General features: G+C 42.4%; 2 protein-coding genes across 2 annotated transcripts in view; one reads left to right on the top strand and one right to left on the bottom strand.

Moving 5' to 3' along the window:
• Positions 1-820: 820 nt before the first annotated feature.
• The window catches only part of smc1a (structural maintenance of chromosomes 1A), a 39,272-nt gene continuing 19,510 nt past the window's right edge, over positions 821-20,582 (bottom strand). Inside the window, exons 23-26 of the mRNA XM_010784513.1 lie at positions 12,353-12,360; positions 1,699-1,736; positions 1,427-1,570; positions 821-863 (exon numbers count right to left, since the gene is read on the bottom strand). Of these exons, the coding sequence (XP_010782815.1) occupies positions 821-863; positions 1,427-1,570; positions 1,699-1,736; positions 12,353-12,360 (233 nt within the window). The remainder of the gene's footprint in view (positions 864-1,426; positions 1,571-1,698; positions 1,737-12,352; positions 12,361-20,582) is intronic.
• The window catches only part of LOC104956857 (complement C1q-like protein 4), a 7,624-nt gene continuing 3,175 nt past the window's right edge, over positions 16,134-20,582 (top strand). The window contains exon 1 of the mRNA XM_010784413.1: positions 16,134-16,718. Within this exon, the coding sequence (XP_010782715.1) occupies positions 16,173-16,718 (546 nt within the window). The 5' untranslated portion in view covers positions 16,134-16,172. The remainder of the gene's footprint in view (positions 16,719-20,582) is intronic.

The following is a 20,582-nucleotide window of genomic DNA, read 5'->3' as shown; positions in this document are numbered from 1 at the left end:
TCAGGCCAGTCAATAGATTGTCAGCCGTTGATGTCCACATTTCAGTAACACCAGAGCCCAGTGTGTGCCCGATTTATACATGCTGCGATGCAGAGAATCCTTAAAGACAGCGAGCAAAACAAAACAGATGCATGTTCGTTACATATGTCTTACCAAAACAGATGAATATAGCAAGCTAATGTGGCACTTCTTTCTGCAAGCCGCCTAAAAGAATAAGGGGAAACAAGCTAAGCGGTCAGAGGTCGCCAGAGTCACAGGGTTGTCAAGTCTTATCCTTCTGAGAGGGACACCGTTTCTCCTGTCCATTGTTAAGAAGGGGGTTGTTAATATGTTAGAGGAGCTTTCCCTTAATGTGATGGTGATGAGTCGCAGTGATCTAGTTTCCCCCCTTCACTCTATCCGCAGCGATTCCCTTGTTGTGGCAGTTTTGATACCCACCTGCCCCAGCTGTGGGCCACATCTGCAGGCGTGATTGGTTTCGTCTGCAGGGGCCTCCTCCTCCAAATGCCGCTGTGACTCACCTTCCACTGTTTTGGCATTTACTCAAATCTGACCTGGCAGCTCAGTGGTGTGCCGCAATGGACTAGCCCCGAGCACTTTAGCAAACAAACCTAAGCAATAGCATACTTAAGACAAAGCTGCTTGAGACGCAGCGGACAAAAAAACAGGTAACCATTTTCTTCAAGGGAAATACTGCATGGTGCTCTGACTCTCTCTAAGACCACAAGTGGCTTGTGGTGAATCAGATGTAAACAGGGGGAATCTGAGACCAAACTTGTCATCTCACAGCTTCAAATCAATAAAGCTCCATGTTCTCACTCTAATCGCGGCACACGTGTGGAGTGAGCTTGGGATCACTGGGCCTGTAAAAGAGGCAGGGAAGCAGAAAGAGAAGGAAAGGAGGCAGGCACACAGACAAAAGGATCAAAGGAGGAGACACCTGCCACATAGGGAATGAGCTATCAATTGAGACGGGAATGCGAGGCTAAAGTTAAAGGTAGGGTAGGTAAGAATGGGGAAACCAGCTCAAGTGCGCTAGAATTTGAAAGTACGCAAGTAATTGTCAAACTTCAGATGGAGGAGGAACAATGCGGATTCCGTCCTGGTCGTGGAACGACGGATCAGCTTTTTACTCTCGCAAGGATCCTGGAGGGGGCCTGGGAGTACGCTTATCCGGTCTACATGTGTTTTGTAGATTTGGAGAAGGCGTATGACCGGGTTCCCAGGGAGTCACTGTGGGAGGTGCTGCAGGAGTATGGGGTGAGGGGGTCTCTACTCAGGGCCATCCAATCTCTGTACTCCCAAAGTGAGAGCTGTGTCCGGGTCCTCGGCAGTAAGTCCGGAAAGCCATCTTTCCGGTGAGGGTTGGCCTCCGCCAGGGCTCGCGCTTTGTCACCAAATCCTGTTTGTAATATAACATGGATACGGCTTCGAGGGGTAGTCGTGGGGAGGGGGTCTAGCAGTTCGGGTCGGGACTGAAGGAATTGCACCACTGGACTTTTTGCAGATGATGTGGTTCTGGACTGGCTTCATCGTCTGCGACGCCTTCAGCCTCTCACTGGACTTGGTTCTCACAACCGAGTGTGAAGCGGGCTGGGGATGAGGATGCAGCCACCTCCAAATTCTGAGCAACATGGTTCTAAGCCAGGACAACCCGATGGACTGTCCACTCGGCCAAGTAGGGAATCGAGTCCTTACCCCCAAGTGAAGGAGTTCAAGTATCCTCCATCGGGGTTCTTGTTCGTCGAGTCGGGACGGGAACAATGGGAGCAAGCGAGATGGGCCGCGAGATCGGAGCAGCGCGGAGCGGTACTGGAGCAGCGGGAGCGGTACTGCAGTCGCTTTACCGCACCCGAAAAGGGAGCTGAGCCAGAAGGCAAAGCTCTCTGTCTACCGGGCCATTTTCGTTCCTACTCTCACCTATGGTCATGAAGGATGGGTCATGACCGAAAGAACGAGATTGCGGATACAGGCGGCCGAGATGGGTTTTCTCCACAGGGTGGCTGGTGTCTCCCTTAGAGATAAGGTAAGAAGTTCGGTCATCCAGGAGGGACTCAGAGTTGAACCGCTCCTCCTTTGCGTCGAAAGGAGCCAGTTGAGGTGGTTCGGGCACCTAGTTAGGATGCCACCTGGGCGCCTCCCTAGGGAGGTGTTCCAGGCACGTCCAGCTGGGATGAGACCGAGGGGTAGATCTAGGACCAGGTGGAGGGACTATATCTTCACTGGCCTGGGAGCGCCTTGGGATCCCCCAGTCAGAGATGGTTGATGTGGCCAGGGAAAGGAAAGTTTGGGGCTCTCTACTGGAACTGCTACCTCCGCGACCCGAACACGGATAAGCGGGAGAAGATGGATGGATGGATGGCAAGTAATTTACAGCGCCACGGCTTCCACAGATGACATTTTTGTATGTGTTTAATGTCAAAGCATTTCATGTATTCATTGCTATCGGGATGTTAAGAGCATTTCATGGAATATAACAAAAAGTGTTTCTGAAGTGAATTAACTACCCCACCTTTAAAGGTAGGGTAGGTAAGAATGGAGAAACCAGCTCGAGTGCGCTAGAATTGGAAATTACACAACCGGAAAAAATCTGCCGCTTCCTTCAGACTTCCTTACAGAGCCCCTCCTCCAACACAGACGAACGCGCACATGACCAATGAGGGCACGAGATAAGTTTGTGCGCAAGATGGAAGGCTGACAGGCAGGTTGGCCTTCCAGTTATTTTAGCCGGGCCGGCTAAAATGATTGGTCGTGCTTTTTCCAGCGCCACGGCTTGGAATTTTTTTAATGTATTTATTGTCAAAGCATTTAATGCATTCATTGCTATCGGGATGTTAAGAGCATTCCATGGAATATAACAAAAAGTGTTTCTGAAGTGAATTACCTACCCTACCTTTAAGGGGATATTTTATTTATATTTTAACAAAAAAATCATTTTCGCACATTTCTTTATATGTCCAGGATTTTGGATAGTCGTCTTTAAGATTTCTGCCTTCCTCACTATTGGAGATGAAGAGAAACACATTTTCTTTGTGGGGCTCCCAGCATTGAATAATTTCACCAATACAATTCACCCACAATGTATCTTCCCAACATGAATGTCCCAAAAGAGCTTTCTTTAGGATGACGACAGGTTGCTGTAATTTTTCAATGCTGTAAATGCTGCATATCTCATACCATATAGGCTATATTAAACAGCACACACATCAATATATTCAGATATCTCAAAACAAGGGCTAATAAAACCAACAGCTATCTGAATGGCAATATATACAAATATTATATACAAATATATATGTATATATATATATATATATTTTTTAAATATAGGTGTGACCTGTACCAATAATTGTCCAGAGATCAGGCATTGCACTTCTATAATATTGTTATGATAGACAGTTAAAAAAAACTAGAAAATCAATTTAGATCCTCAAGAGGAAATGGATAGTGGTTTACAGAGGTCTTGTATAAGCTCGACTCAACACTCCCCATATTTTTCTCAGATTTCATGCATCTCCCTTTAAAGCCACAAAAATAATGATGCACCTTTGTGAGTAAATCGGTCGACTTCCCCTTTAAGGGAGAGTTCATGTGTAGCCCGTGCGCTCTAATGCTACACTGACACACCTATATAACACACGTGTTGCTTTATTGACCAGACACCCTGGGTGTATTTTGATCCTAGCAAAGCTATACCAACATGCTAAATGTTTTTTTTATCGCAGCTCGTAGTGTCTCTGGACTTAATTGACTTTATTAATAGGCTCTCCCTTTAAAGAGACCTGAGTAAAGCAAGAAAGAGGGAAGGAAGAGCGTAAAGACAGAAAACCAGGAGGAGGTGGGGTTAGAGGGAGACGCTCCACTGCCTGGCTGACAAACAGAGGGTCCCTCCAGAGCCAGGCAGATGAGAAGGAGAGGAGAAAGGGAGAGGGGTGAGAAAAAGGAGGGGAGTTTGATGTGGGCAGTCAACCCCACCACCCTCCAACAGCCCTCCTCCCTTCCTCCACCCCCTAGCAGAAAATCTATGCCTGCTTTCTTAGTATTCCTCCCATCTCTTGTGAAGGCTCTGCGGAGTGGAGAGCAGACAAGTGGACTGCTAGTGAGGCCCTGGCCAGCCGTGTGTGATGCTGGGAGTTTTTTTCCCTTCTTCCTTTTTAGGATGGGGTGTTTGCTCAGGGCTGACAGGACGGACAGAGTGCCTAGCCCCTTGAAAACCTCCACCGGAGACCTGAACTGGACACATCCTCCCCGTTCACGTCCCTTTCCTCTCCCCTCCTTTTAACACAAGAAACCTGTAGATCAATGGGTGTACTGTACGGTTGGCCTATTTTCAGACTGGACATAAGAGTATTGATGACACTGATGACCAGTTGACCACTGTGCTGAAAGCAACCAGTGCAATGTTGATGTCCTCTTGAAGGAGGCCTACATATTAATTAATTGTATTTGTTCTGCATCTTTGTAAGGGTCAGTGTGTCAGCCCCGCTTCACAATTATTTGAATATTTACCTCAATCACAATTTAATATAATATGACCACCTGGGATATTGAGGTTACAAAGGCATGCTCTGCTCATGCCAACAGAATGGCAACAGACAGCCAACAGGCACTTTTCCTTTACCTCCATACTAAGAATGCCCCATTTTGTCAGTCATTGTTTCACATGAGAAAATAAATTAGACTTTTCATTTAAGAAACGGCTGTACTTTCATAACAATATTGAAATAAAATTGAAAAGCTCTAAAATCCATTGAAAAGTGATGTACCCAGTCCAGTGTAGTAAAACAACACTGCATTTGAAGTCATTAGGTCACAGGATATGGAAACTATTGAGTGTTGAATAAAAAACGTTTTTTCTTAATAAGATAAAAGGTAGACTAAAATGCAATAACAAATAGGTGTATCCTACTTGTCCAGTGTTATGTTCCATTGATTTGGGGTCACTTGGTTAAATGGCATTCAAGCTATTTTAGTAACTTTCTATAGGCTTTTCTTTCAAAAATAATCAGTAAAAAAAAGATATATGTAAAATAACATAATAAAATGAGATGTGCCTTATTTGTCCAGTGTAGTAATCATGTCTGTTATGGCTTTGGAGTACAGCTTTGAAATCATGGGTCAGATAACATTGTAGGTGTTGAACAAAAAAAAACGTAAATCAACTAAAAATGTATTCCTTGTCAAATCAATTCATGACTGAATGAATGAACAGAAATGAAACCAATTCTTCCAAACTAGACACTTTAATTATATATATTTCCCCTAATATGGAAGTTAGAACGGAGGTATTGAAGATAATATCTTTTTTTGTTATTCAAACTCTAATTTATTGATGATCCCTAAGTTAAACGCTGTTTAAGAGCGAGGCCTCGGATGTAAACGTACTATAGACACCGTCAAACTGTGACGGAAAAAGCCCACTGGATCCAGAGTGAATGTTTGTCCAATATTTGATCTAATACTAACTTCATCGCGGCCCATATCACACACAGCAAATTACCCGATAAGTGACCATACATGACTCATTGGGCAGTCAATGAATACAGGTAGGACCTTAGCATGCAAGGGTAAAATATGTTGCGGTATACCAAACTTACCGGCATATCTAATGATGCAAATGCACTCAATCAACTTGTTATGCACTGTTAATTTAATGTCATTATACAAATTATATTTTTATCAAACGCTTAACTTCAGAGCTTCAGAGTATCTTGAACTTCAACAGGACTATACCATTCGTCCATGGACTAAACCACAGATCAGAGGGGGAAAAAAGGAAGGAAGAGCGTAGCAAACACATGAATCCAACATCACATTTTTCCAACTGTACAACCTTATACCTGAAACCCCTAGAACAGGTCAATGTGCTATGAATAGAATAGATGGAAACGTCTTTAATTTAAATGTTTGACTTCATTTTCCCCAACACAGTCAGACAATGCAATTCAGGGGGCAAATGAGAAGCAAATATGGACGTTACTAACAGTTTTCCTCTTTGATTGCAATTGTCAATAAGCTTATGTTGGGACACCAATACTGTTGTTTAATACCAATACCTATACAAAATGTCCATCTCTGTACACAAGCATACCTCGGACTAAAAGAAAGTTGCAGAACGGTCCACAGTAATGGATTTCCTATGCCATGCAAATCTGAAGCTTTACATCATTGATATTTTATATACGAATTATATTTATGAAAAACAGTGCATGACCGTAATGTTGTCAGTCGATCGAACAATTATGAGTATGACCATATTATAAACTAAGCTGAATGCAATTTGCAGGTTATGTGCTTAAACATTGTTTGAATTCCTGGCATACAGTAGACCATTTAGGACGTAAAATGTATGAGAAAAAATTGGCTTTGTGACTAAGGTCAATGTATCCTTAGCTTTATGTCCACATCATTTCTAAGCAGCTCAAAAGCAAACTGAAGCAGTTTTGTGTGAATAGTGACCCGTATTACGGGTAATTGAAAGCAAAGCATGTTGACCTTCACTGGATAAATAAAGGTTAAAAAGGTAAACAATGTTACTGCTCTCCCACCGATTTTCCCTTAGTGAATTCTTAATCTTGAACTGCATTTAACCACAGTTAACAGTTAACCAAAGTTCCCTAAGAAAAAATGACTGTTATTGATCACCTGTGTACCTATAATCTCCAATACCACTGCTGCACAATGACTGCTAAACCTCAGACACACAAAGCTTTGTTGTCCTTAACATCTTCTTTCAAAGTATCCCGTTTCTCTGTCACCTTGAGCCTGGTTCGTCATGCTTGTGTGATCGCTCAAAGGTCACAGCTTGTAGCTACTGTCATTAGCTGTCACTCTTCGACACTTCCTCCCGCTCGCTGTCTCTCTTCTCCTTAAAGTTGCTCTCTGTCACGCGCTTCTTTCTTCTCTGCAACACAGATCAAAGACCCATCTTTAGTTGGACTTTGAAGGTTAAGAAAAGTGAGAAGAGACCCCAATGGAGAATGAGCCTGCTATGCGTCTGCATGAATGTGTGTTCTGATGTGCAGATGGGCATTAATTAAGAGACAATTCGATCAAGGTGGCTCTTCTTCAAGAACAGTGTCTTTAGGTGTTTCAGCATATCAGACATTATGCCTGTGGCAATTCTAGTTGTGCTTGAGACAGAGAGCCTACGGCTATCTGAAGATCCGCTGCCTGAGGGAAGAAGAGCAGAAGAAATTTGTTTTTTTCGGCACTTCAACAGCAGTTAATCAAGGACTAATATTTGGAATAACAGTTAGAGTAAATAGTAATTCTAATTTTCATCAGGGACTGAGAGAACAGGGACTGAGAGAACAGCAACACCAACAAACTAAATTCTGCTTAAGCATGCCTATGAATGGAAATACAACTGATATGAAACAGCAACAATGCTGAGGTGTCTTACATTCCGCCACACACACTGTGACCACGTGTGGTTAATTGAAACATGTTTGAGTGTGAGGAAGGAGAGGAGGAGGAGAATAAGTAAAGAGACAGCAAACACAGGTGTGGCGTTTTATCTGTTGGGGAGGTGAGGGGTAATCACTGGAAATTTTAATCAGTTCAGATCAATTATTCATGGTCAGGGGCATAGCGAGCTGATTTCCAAAATGCCCCTTCTCTCTCTCACTGACAGCCCTGTATGAATTATTCAAACTGCATTTACACAAAGAACTCCATCTCTGATACCTGATCAGTCAGTTAGAAACATTATGCAACCGGGAATGTCAATTAGAAATGGGAAAATTGGTCTCCTGGTATGTATGAAATACAAAAGAAAACAAATCCACATAACACACACTATGAAAATTATTAAACAAAACCCAAACTTCAAGGTCTTGGGAGATTATTCTTCACAGAGAGAGAGGAGTTCTCAGCTTTAATGGGTTTAACCAAAGTCAATATGGTCCCTGTGCAGTGTGTCCACTACTCATCCATCAGTTTATATTCACTAAGTGAACTCCACCTATAATGTGGACTGCATCAGACCAGGTACTCAACCCTGCTCCATCATCAAGTGTTAATCATTTCCCGAGCAACTTTCTCCTCCCACTCCCTCCAAAACAGTTCTTAAGCCAATTCAGACCGATGCTGCTGCTTCATTTTCATCCTAACCAAATCACCTATGCCCTCTTCTTCTTACAATTTATTCAGTGACTGCCGCAGGCCGTTTGTAGATAGATACAAATCCTGTTGCTGGTCTAAAGCCCACACTGTACCTCAAGGCCAGGGCTATCTGATCACTGCCAGCCATTTAGCTCGCCTTTCCCTCTTCATTTTTCCACATGGTCACCAGTCTCCCCTTCTGGGTCCCAGAAGATGGAATGACCTTCCCTCTCTGGTCTAAAAAGCAGAGCCACGCCCCATCGTCCATCATTTACTGAAATCCTGTTTTCAAGCATCCCCTCTGAATCACTTTGTTGTGCTTTTATCTCACTTCTAAGGTCTCATTTTCTTTTCGTCTTTCCCTAACAGACTCTCAAAGTATCTTGTCTCTTCAAGTAAGACAGTAATGTCAGGGCAGAGTGGTCCTGATTGCTGCTTTCATTGTTCATTGATGTCAGTAAAGGAATTTTGCTCTGAATAACCCAAAGCTTAAAAGCGAAAGAAAACGAAACTGCAGTCAGTAAAGCAGCTCGATTAAGTTAAGTGAGTTAAAAAGCACAGACAGATCACAGTGAAAGTGCTGAACCTACTGATGTTAATCATAGATCATGTTTACCAGTTCACCGTCTTACTTTAGCTTGTTAGCATGCATGAAATATGCTATTTTGTACTAAACACAAAGTACATCTGAGTCTGGTAGGAATGTCGTTGTTTTGCAAGTTTTTTGTCATAAACCTTCAGGGTTATTATTAATCGTAAACTAGCACAATTCCTCCTTAGGTGGACGTGAATATCGAAACAAAAATGCATCGTAAACCACCCAATAGTTTTCAAAAAGTGTCAAATTCATGGTAGGCCAGGGTCACCATGCATCTTCTCACAACCAATAGATTTCAGGATATTGCTGCCTCAAAAGTCAGTCTGGGAGCTTACAAGGACAGAGCAGCAAGAGGGATGAGTGTACGGGAGAGAAGGTGTGGTCAGGCAGAGAAAGGCAGATAAATAGACAGCAGGAGAAATGAGAAAGTGTAATTCTTGCTCGGCACAATTTATCATTCTGTGCCTGACAGCCACCAACCATAAGTCACCAAATAATCACTCTAAATAATTCAGAGGGATCTCTTGTGTCCTCCTTTCCCCTCTGCCTGCCCTTGTAATGCAGTTCCACGACACAGGGTCAAAACGTATGCCCATTGACACTCATCATAAATGCAGTTTGACCAGACTAGGTTTGCCTCGACTGACATTATTGCTACAGTTCAAGACAACAGGTTAGGCAGGGGTCTCAAACTCAAGGCCAGGGGGCCAAATCCGGCCCGCGACTTCATTTTATGTGGCCCCGCAAGAGCTTGCAAAGAATATAACACGTTTATTATACGGTTACATGCCACTTTACAGAAGCAGGTTGCCCATAAACTACATGTCCCACAATGCATCTCGTTTTGTGACATGCTCACTGAAGAGACTTGCAATTATTTGCCCTGGACTTCTGCTTTTAGACGTAGTTAATTACTAAGTTATTATCCTATCCGAAAATAATCCAATTCAGAGGCAATAATGTAATATAATACATTATTTTATATATATATTATATATTTATATAGTTACAACCCCCCCTTTGAGTGCAACCTTTATGCGAATGTGGCCCGCGATGAAATTGAGTTTGACACCCCTGGGTTAGAGGGAGGGCTGGAAAGAAGAGCAGCATTTCTTAGCAATCCTGCATGTCGTCAGCTAGATTTAGATACTATTGCAATTGATATCTCCATGGGAACATCTCATTGCAATCACTAATACATTTCCCTGCTCTTTCCTCACATTACAATAATACCCTCCTGTACTGTGTTTCTGTATCTTGGAGTTCTACCTATTTTATAGACAAATAAGATGGCAGATCAATGTCAATTTGGCAGTGGATATGAATTCTGCAGGATATAAAGACATAGCAGATAGGAAGGTAAATGTTCTATGGGTAACATTAGCAAAAACAAGTTATTGATATCATAATTGCTATAGCCAAACATACATGGTCGCTTTTTATGATAATTGAAAGGAAGAACTGAAAGACTTGATCATAACTGAAAGAGATTATGAGGCAGATAAATGTATCATTTTTCTAACAGTATGTGTCTTGGTAGGGATAGCTGGCCAGTCATTCATCCTCGTCATGTTGCTGTCAAAGCCCCGCTGCATACGAGTGATGACCACCCTTGTCAGACCAACCGCTGTCTGTCTCCCTCTGAATGATAGACATGTAGAGTAGGCTATGTCTGTACTGAAGGACGGATCAATTTGTTTCACTCTAGAGTCTATCCTCTATGTCTCTGTGCTTTTCCCTTGTCATACATTGAAAATCAATGTAATGTCTTCTCTCCTGAAATAAAAGATTTTGACGTTTCTTTTTCTATTACTCTCTGACTTTTAATCCACGCGTCTCGTACATCGGTAAGGTTTTCGCTCTGACATCTGTCCCTGCTGTGTGTCACTTCTCGACCTTTTCTCTGCGTGTGTGTCCATCATTTCTTTTGTCTGTGACTGCTGGCTTGGGTGATCATGTGTGCGGTGTGTGTTTATTTCAAAGCGTGGCACAGGAGGGGATCGCCACCAACTTGGGGATGCTCTGGAAATGTCATTGTTTGCTCTGCTTTCTGACGCAATTTATACAGCAGCGATTATTTTTCCTCCCAAGCGTGGCCTTCTACTTTGTCTGCCTGGAATCAGGAACGGTAAATAAGTGGTAATGGGAGTGAATGGGAGGGGAAGTCAGCCAACGTCTTTCTGTCATCACTTTAGAAGGTTGCGACCCTAAAGCACGGTGGCACAGAGCTGCTAAATTATTCAGGCTGTGTCTCAAGCCCCGATCTCTGGAGAAGACGGGCCTGTGATTGCTTGGAGCGGATTGACTGACATTTGCACATGAAAATCGCCTCTGTTTTCCCCAAACACCCGTTCTGCTCAAAGGAAACATTAGAGCGACCCTGGTTCTGTGCAATGGGGGCTTGCGTTGTGGTTGGTAGCTCTGGGTTCTGGGAGTGTTAGTGGTAGAGGAAGCATTGCTTTTTAAATGTGCGGCTCAGCAGTGAACAATCACAAACAAACTAGGGGAAAAGTTCTGCCATGGGAGAATGACAGGTTATGGTAAATAGTTTTTCATAAAAGTGTCAATATAATTGAGCATAAACGTGGCTTAAATTTAAGTGGCAGAGCAGGAGCTAGGGGACTAGCTCACTCATAAATCATCTTTCTGAGTGGGGTCAAGGGCCATTTGACTGAGACATGGGCAGAAATCTGATTTTGTTAATGGGAATATTTTTTCACAAATAATGCAATAGTACATTGTGCATATCCCAGCATACTTATTGATTAAATGGCAGCATTCTGTGTACATACAAAAATCCAGTTTGCTAGAATTAATGAAAGAAATAAGAATCAATGTGTTTCCAAAAGGCCATGCCATGCTATCTGAGTGTGTGGTCGAATATCTCTATAATGATGCATCACACTTTACTGGGTTTACTCATGCTGCAAGGCCAGAACAAAAAAACAAAGCATTTTTGTAATTGCAAATTGAGGTTTGTTTCATTATTATTTATCCTCATATATCTTCAGTAGATTGTAACCGAAACAGTCTATACAATCCAAGTTGCTAATTGTTATTTGGCTAATTTAAGCTTGAGAGGTTTTGATTAATCAGACTGCTTCCAGAGTGCAGTTTAAAGTGAGCGAGCAAGAAGCTGTGTGTGTTTGAGGGAGGAGAGTGAGAACATCCCTCTGTATGCTGGACCATGTCTCTGAGCTGAAGGCGAGCGTAGCTGGGGTGAGGGGTGGAAGGGAGGCAGGGGTGGAGAAGTGCAGGGGATAACTGGCCCTGCTGGGAGGGAGGAGGGGGAGGAGAACACGGCTAAAGAGAGGGAGGGCGGGAGAAAGGGAGACGGAGAGGGTGGAGCATCGGACAGATGACAAATTGTGATTAATAAATGTGGTTCAGGACAGCAGTGTGGAGGGTTGTTATTAATAGAGAGAATTAGAGTGGCTGTGCAACTCAATCTGCACACTGTCAGTCTGCATCAGGCCCCATAATCAGAGCCTAATGAAACAGCACAGCACCAGGATGTAGACACATCCACACCGTGTACTCTGCGTACAAATCTACTGTACAGTAAACACGCAGGCTCAGGGAAGTCAGGGAGAACATAATACATTTCATATCAGGGTGCAAGAACAATGTAACAATAAACATATGGACTACTGGGCCTGAATAAAAAAAATTTGTATTTAGATTATCATGCCTGAAATGTGACATATTGAAGACCTCCATTAAGTTCCATTTTACTCCATTATTATCCCATGAGAAGCCTTTTTTATTTTGGGTCAAGCCAAATACAAACCAACACATCTATCTTCTCGTGTTTCTGTTCATGTTCAGACATCTCTCCAAATGCAGCAATGTGTATTTTCTTTACCTCTACTTGTGGATTCCCTGGTTTTTAAAATTGCCCCAAATCACCTTCGTATATCTCTAATGACCTCTAAATTGATTTACAAGATAGTTATCTCTTACGGCAAAGAATGAGAGCTTGATAGCCGGATTCCTGTCAGTGTTAACTGTGGAAGACGTGAGTAGTGGTCTCCTGGGAGTGACGGCCCTCCGGCAGCTACGTGCCTCTTGGGGACGATATGTCATCATCCCTCAGAGCTGATGCTCAGTATTGGTCACACTTCCTGCGCTGGTGTGGATTGTGTGACAGTGCCACTATCTCAAAACAAAACACAATATGTCACCTATACCTTATGTATCACTGACTTCAATTTTCCACACAATACTACTCTGCTTGCAAGAAATATTTGGATTGTTCTGTGCCATGCATTTCATAAATGATAAAACATATAGTGTTACTTAAATGCTTCTGGTAATATTCTGATTGAAGAATTAGTATGTCGTTAAGAAAACATGTAGACAACCAGCCACAGTAGAAAGGAATTACAACATGAGTAATGTGTCCATAAATAAGTTCTTCCTCCTCTCTTACTTGTTTACACAGAACGGAAGAGAGAAAAGATAGGACTCGAATTATGCAGACGTATGCACAAAAGACAGAGATTTATTCTTGGTGTATCATAATATATGAAATTAATTATTAAACAAAGTAATTATTCAAACAGCCCAGTACTGATTCACCGGTGGCCCTTTTTCTTTCGGTGACAGTGGAGAGAGTGTGAGTCAAAGGGAAGTCAGAGCAAGTGACACGATAAAGCAATTGGACTGAATAAAAAAAAGACACATCTCATCAACATAATGCATGATGTTAAAAGTTTAGGTGAGTATGAATACTAAGGGGAACAAATCAAGAAGAGAATAGGGAGAGAGGAGACAGACAGCTGAAAGACATGCGCATATTTCAATATTAATCACCTCAGTAATATTTTAACAGGCTTTAAAAATCCAATCCTGAGCATATTGCCTCTGACTGGCAACGATTATCTGCCCGTGCTGCTCAGGGCCTCTGAGTACTGTTCTAGCGGGCCAGACTGACTGACCCTGCAAACTGGGACTGACACAGCATTTAACTCCCCCCAGCGCTGCTCTGCTGTACCAACATTTACCAATGGAAATATCCCAGGCCATTACTACCCCACCTTCCATGCCCTCACCTCAGTGATAATCCTTTTCATGTCCAGTGTGATCAGGTCAATGATCCCTACATGGCCAGAATGTGGTCATCATATGCGAGGAAAGAGAAATTGAGGAGGTGGTGGTTAATAAAAAGACTGTCATCAATACTGTATGTAGACCTATTCCACTTTACCCCCAATGCTTCGGTCATCAAACTTTAAACTTGCAGATCTGCAACTGTGCCTGTCAGACAGGTGACACAAAACTCTCGGAAAATTATGATTTTAGCTTAAAATCTTAGAAAAATAGCCTATTTCAGTGGCCATGTCATCGCATTATTTCCCTACTGACATTGCAACAGCGAGATAATTGATACAAGAATACAGAACATGGCTTTCCATTACTAATAGTGCAAAAACGTTGTTCAACATACTCTAAACTTGCATACTGTATGTCTGTTTGCTACATGCATTTGTGTGTGTGTCTCAGAGTGCGGACATTGCAGGTGTTTGTGTGTAAGGTTTTAAGTAAAGGAAAAAGAGCAGCACAATGTGTGGAGCAGGGTGTCTCACTAATGAGGTTTATAGCTGTGGGATGCAAGTCACACACACAGACAATGGTCTGGGGAACATTTAGTGTCTCCTCTCCATTCCTCACACATCATGCTGAGGCATCTTTTACTTAGTCACCGTCCTCTCTCTTGCCTTCCCTGGCGCACCGAAGATGAAAACATCTGCCCTTGTTTGCAACACTTTATCAAACATTTGATCATGCTCAGAGTTTGCCACTAACAACAGGTGAATGTCAGGTTAACAAGACATTGATGCGTTTAAATAAAAATACATGTTTCTTGGGGCTCCAAATTAATGGTAATAATAATGATTTGGAAATGAAAAAATAAGGAGTTTTACTTTTCACTATAGGTTGCCAATACATTTAATTATCAATACTTGCCTAGGACTACAGTATTTCATTAGACACAAAAGAGAAAAAAATGCTCGTATGGTGGGGGGAGAAAGGGAACGAGAGAGAGGGAGAGAGAAAGAGAGAGATAGAGAGAGAGAGATCTAACAGGTGTCGAGGAGCACTGCCCATGGACAAACACGGCGATAAGCGATACAGTCACAGCCACTCTGGATGGGAGCGAACCTAATTTGGAATATCGTCAAAAAGTGTTCACTCCAGTTTTTTTTCTGGACTTCTTTTCCTATAAAGTAAGCGCCAATTAAACTCCATCTTTTCGTTCCTACCTGGAAAGAAAGAAGGGAATTAAGCTCTGATTAAGAGGCACTCATCACTTTCTTGGCATCTCCTGCGCGCTCCACTCGACACTCCAGCGGTGCAAAGTCCTTCAGTTATTTTGGTGGGACGCGGAATTAACAGACGCAAAGCGAGTGTTATACTCTAATATTTTTGGATCATAATGAGTAAATGGTGAGTTATCTTTGCAATTTTTGTTCACGTTGTGGATAATCAAGTATTAATTGTAATTTACACAAAAATAAAACTGAAAATACATATTATTTAAAATAATTTTTATTATTTAAAACATATCGTTGTGATGTTCATCTTAATATTTACTTAGTTAAATTATGTGTATAAAATATAGTATAAATATATTTGCTCTATGCTGCTCTTTCCAGATGCAGATGTAGCCAGAGGAGGAATCTATCAAACGTGTTATTGGCTTCAGGAAAACGGCACCTTTTTAATGTGGACAGTGGAAACAAGAAGGAAGTGGGAGGTCATAAGATGATTGTGTCAGGAAAAGATCTCTGATGAACTTTTGACACTCACAGTCATGGCATTAAATGAGACGTCCACGTGAAATGAAAGAAGATTTATTTAGAAAATAACTGTAAATCTTACTTCATCCGGCCAAACCAACAATATCCACTCCCTCCTCAATGAGCTGAATTTGGCAGCAGGCCTTTTTCCGCATACTTTCAATAAGCCCCGCTTCCAGTGCCAGTCATGTTGTCTGTATGATGCTGAAAACAAACTGAACTGAAGGACAACAAGGGAAGTCAAGAAAAGGTGACCCGAGATTCCATCAGATCAATTATGTTTTTGGTAATGTGTCACCCTAAATCAAAGACATCCATGTTCTTTTATTTCCTTTAACACTGGTGTGTAAAGTTTTCATCTTTTTAAGAAGAGGCTTTTGAAGACCGTGTTCCTGGTCCATTGGACGTCTTTATCATTTCTAAAGGATCCTCTCATCCGCTAGTTTCCCTACTGGCTGTCTTCCATTTTGTGTCCTTTCTCAAACACTGTTTTCCTCCCACTCCTCTCCAAATCCCTCTTCATCTTTTTCTACCATATTGGCTTTCTGAGAGGCTTCATCCTGGCCGGCCACATTCCAGCCAAGGGGGAAGAGGACTTCCTGACGCTGGCCGCTTCACGGCTCAGCCGCAGGAAGCGCGTCATTGGAGCTGCTGTAGGTGTAGCCATGGTTCTAATACTGTTGGTGGCCATTCCCCTGCTGGTCCACACTACCAAAGGAGGGAACTCCGGAAATACGGGGAGCCATTATGAAATGCTTGGGAGCTGCAGGATGGTATGTGACCCCTATGCCACATCTCAGCCTGGCCAGGAGCTGACAGCCGTGTCTCCACCACCCAAGGATTACTCTGGGAAGAAGCTGAAGTCTGGGCTCCGTGGGCCTCCAGGGATCCCTGGCCCTCAAGGACCACGTGGACCTCCTGGAGAGCCAGGCAAACCAGGACCACAGGGGCCCCAAGGTCCAGGTCCTGGTGGCTATTCTCCCTCACTCTACACTCCCAAAATTGCCTTTTACGCAGGGCTACGCAAGCCGCATGAGGGGAGTGAAATACTGAAGTTTGATGACGTGGTGACCAATGTAGGTAACTACTATGAGCCCAGCACCGGAAAATTCACCTGTCCTCTGCCTGGCATCTACTTCTTCACCTACCATGTTCTAATGAGAGGTGGTGACGGGACCAGCATGTGGGCAGACCTAAAGAAGAACGGACTGGTTAGTAAATGTTTGTGTGTGTGTGTGTGTGTGTGTGTGTGTGTGTGTGTGTGTGTGTGTGTGTGTGTGTGTGTGTGTGTGTCAAACTGATTTTCATTGTGGGTCACACCGGGAAATGAGAATCACAAGGGTCAACATTTACTCAAGCAAAACAATATATTCTGATCACATTTTTACAAAAGGCAAGCATTCAATGTGTTTAATGGGCCTGCATATGACAAGTTTGTTGTTGGGGAGATTGTATTGAAAGTTTGAACCTCAATTGATATTAGGACTGGCTAAAATGAGCCAGGGCCCATATTTTCCCCGTGGGCTTACGTTCCACATGTGTATTAGGGTGTGTGTATACAATAGAGGGTTTGCATGTATGCGTTAGAATGTATGCACACACACGATCGTGCAACCTATTTTTTTTCACTGTTGACATTCCTGCATTACCATTGACTCACATTCACCTCAGCCACATTGAGCTCTTCAGATTCAGAGCACATTCCACTTAGCAGGTGGATACATGACAGCCAAAGAAAGAAATAACAATCCTTCTTCTAATTAAGGGGAATTCATGCTATACAGTCTAAAATCACAGCAACGGATATTTGCATTTTCACATGTGCTGTGGCTAAATGACAAGTGGCAGAATGCATCCGCCGCTGCTGCCAAAAGCAACGGCCTAATTAGTAAGTATCATACACAGAGCTTGATTATCGCCTAAACAGAAGAGCAAGGGAGCACATGAGAAATGTCTGTCAGTACGTGGACCAGTCAGTTTACACCTCAGCTAAATAAATAATGAATGCAAAATTGACAGTCCACTCATCCACTTCCTCATTCCCCAGACACTAATTAAAGACAGAGGGGCTGATGGGGGGAAGAGGAGAGGCGAGGTGGGATAAATCACAGGGATTTTGTCAGAGGACTCCAAATTCACGAAACATTCTTCAAGTTGCTTTTTACATTCAATCATTCATCAAGGACTTCAAATGCAAATAGTTTCTGCTCGGACCTCGATATAGACATGTAGTGCACCAAGGACTGTGCACACAGGATAGTGAGCTCATATATACTTTATAGTTGACTTCCACAGTTGTAAATAAGGTTGATTTAGACTTGATTGTGTGAGATGTGAAACTATATGGTAAAAAATAATTCCATCTTGATTATTGTTAGATTGTATATGCCACAAAGATGTATTTAAGACCGCCTATTGCCTATATTGTCATTCAAGCCATCTTACCCTGCTAAATAATGTATAAATATTACATTAGATCCCATCAACATCCACTATACTTTCCTCCTACTTGGTTGTTCATTGATTCCCCATTAATTATCTTTTCCCTCAATCATTTAACCTCACCCAGGTCCATCTGGCTTCTGATAGGCGGCTTCCTTAAACAGTTCTTCTAAATAGAGCACTCACACGGATACACCCAAACAGAGATCTGGGTATATGAAGATGTGTATAGTCTATATGAAATGCTGCAGTATGCCTGATCATGTTCCGGGTTATTGAAGCCCGGTGGGTACTCTGCCTGTCAGTCAGTGGCTGGGGTTTACTAAACAGGCACTATTTCTGTTTGGTTTCATTCCTGAATTCAGAATCAAACAGTCAGTTTTATCATCGCCGTAGGTGCTAAAGCTTTATTGGATATTTTGTCTCTGCCCACTGGGTTTGTTTTAATCCCAATAAAGAAGGATTGTAGTAGACACAAACTTCCCGGATTCTTTTTAGGTGTTGTAACTTTTACATCTTATAAGAAAAGGTAATTTGTAACCTAGGTCTATTAAGCAGCCAGTCCTAAAGATTTACGAAAATGAATGAAACACAAGAGACTCGACGTGACATACACATACTGAGAGGTCTACTTGGGATGAGTGTAAGGGGGGGAGCAAAAAAGACAAGTGAGTTGATGGGAAATCAGGGGTGGAGCAGAGGAAGATAGATGACTTAATGGAGGTGTGGAGGCAGTGGGATGGTAGACGAGGCATCGGGGAGGCTGGTGGTGAAGGCCAGAATGAGATCAGGCTCGATGACCAATGGAAACCCACTCAACACGTCTTGGTTTGACGTGATCAAGGACGGCTGGAGAAAGTGAGAAATTGGTTTACAAACTGTATTTATGCAGGATAGGGAGTGTTAAAAAACGTAATTAATACTAGACATCAAAGATTTCCTCTGGGAATTGTTGATGTCTAAATGTTTGCACACTGCATTGGCTGCCGGACTCTTCCCTGTGACATGAGTTTGGTGTAATGCGATGGCAGGATGTGAGGAGGATGTACCGACTGTGGCAGGGCTTCCATGGGATTCTTTTGGATCTAATACCTATTACACTCACTAAATCCGTACTCTGAAAAGCCTACCTGCTCACACCTCAATCTAACTTTCACAAATCATTGCAGCACGACAGGGTTTCAGAGTCAGGGGATTTGTTATTGAAAGGGATCACACTGCAGTTGCTTCCATGTTCCTATTGCAACGGTAATTGAATTACGGTACAATTTCAATGTTTGGTGTGGATGTTTGGCTAATACTGTCACGCCCCATTCACCCCCAGTTGAACGTTAAGTGCACAGTAAGGAAACATACGGCATTGATACATGTGACAACCTAGTTCTGAAAGATTATGTATTGATATTCTTATTAATGATTGTATATTAATTAAGCCTTGCTCATATAGATATGAATGAATCTCTCATTGGCGATTCTGCTATCTTAAATGTGCTTAATCATTCGATTTCCTGTCAAAAGATTTATGAGTTGCTCCTCAATATTCTTGCTTGGTGGCAAATATTATTAAGACAGTCTATGCTAATGTTGTCATGCTTTATAAGGCTGGTAATACATCATGCAAACCTTCTCCCTCTTCCCTCCTTAAACGGTATGCGAGCTTTTCCCCTTCTCATTTATTTTCCATAGTTAACTACTGTATATATATTTAAAATATTCTTCATACAATGTGCACAGTAGACACATAGATACTGGTCTGGATACCTTTTAATCACTCCCTTGTTTTTTAACTGTCATAGACTCTTTTAATAACTCGGGTAAAGGTCAAGTTATTTCACACGGTAGTGTTAAAATGTCATCTCTTGCTGTAATGACCTGTACTAACTTCCCCAGTGCACGCACACACGCACGCGCACGCACACACACACGCACACACACACACACATATATATGCTACAGGTGAAACATAATTAGCTTCACAGCAAGAGGCAAAAAGAGTGTTAGCAAGATTTGTTCTTTGAAGGCAAGTCAGATGTTTTAAATTTAAAAATTAAAATTAAAATGTGCCTCTGATAAAAAAACACCTAATTAAAAAAAGGCAATCCCTTTCTTACTGTGCACAGGTCTGACCATTATAAGGCACATTGTAATACTGAAGTGAAGGTAATAGGAATCAAAGGTACGGTTCAATGCTACAGCCGCTTGTCGCCATGTAATCCCCAGGCTCCCAAAGGACAGGGAAAACCTATTCAATAAATATTCTATTTCCACAACATCGTCCCCCACCATGCGTCCCCAACCCTCCTGCCATGTGCTGGAGTCCCTTAGGTAAGTTTAACAGCTACTTTTCTATTGTCTCCGCTCTAAGAGGTCAGTATATCACAGTGAATGAATCCTGTCAGTTTTATTACCAGTGGAGCACAGACCCACAGATAAAAACAAGACTTCATATACCCCCACATCTCACCGCTCTCACAAAATAGCCTCGCTTGATCAGTCTGTTACTTTAGGCCCACTCCCTCTCCTTTCCTCAACCCTGCGGCCCTTGTTTTTGTTTTTTCTTTCTCCTTTCCCTCCTTTTTGTCCATCCTTGTCTATCTTCAGCGCTGCGGCTTCACTTGCATAGAAAATGACAC

This window comes from Notothenia coriiceps, unplaced genomic scaffold, assembly GCF_000735185.1.
Source record: "Notothenia coriiceps isolate Sejong01 unplaced genomic scaffold, NC01 NC01_scaffold00026421, whole genome shotgun sequence".
In the NCBI taxonomy this organism is placed as follows: domain Eukaryota; kingdom Metazoa; phylum Chordata; class Actinopteri; order Perciformes; family Nototheniidae; genus Notothenia; species Notothenia coriiceps.
Note: the sequence above shows the minus strand (reverse complement) of the source record. Positions and strands in the feature narration are given on the sequence as shown.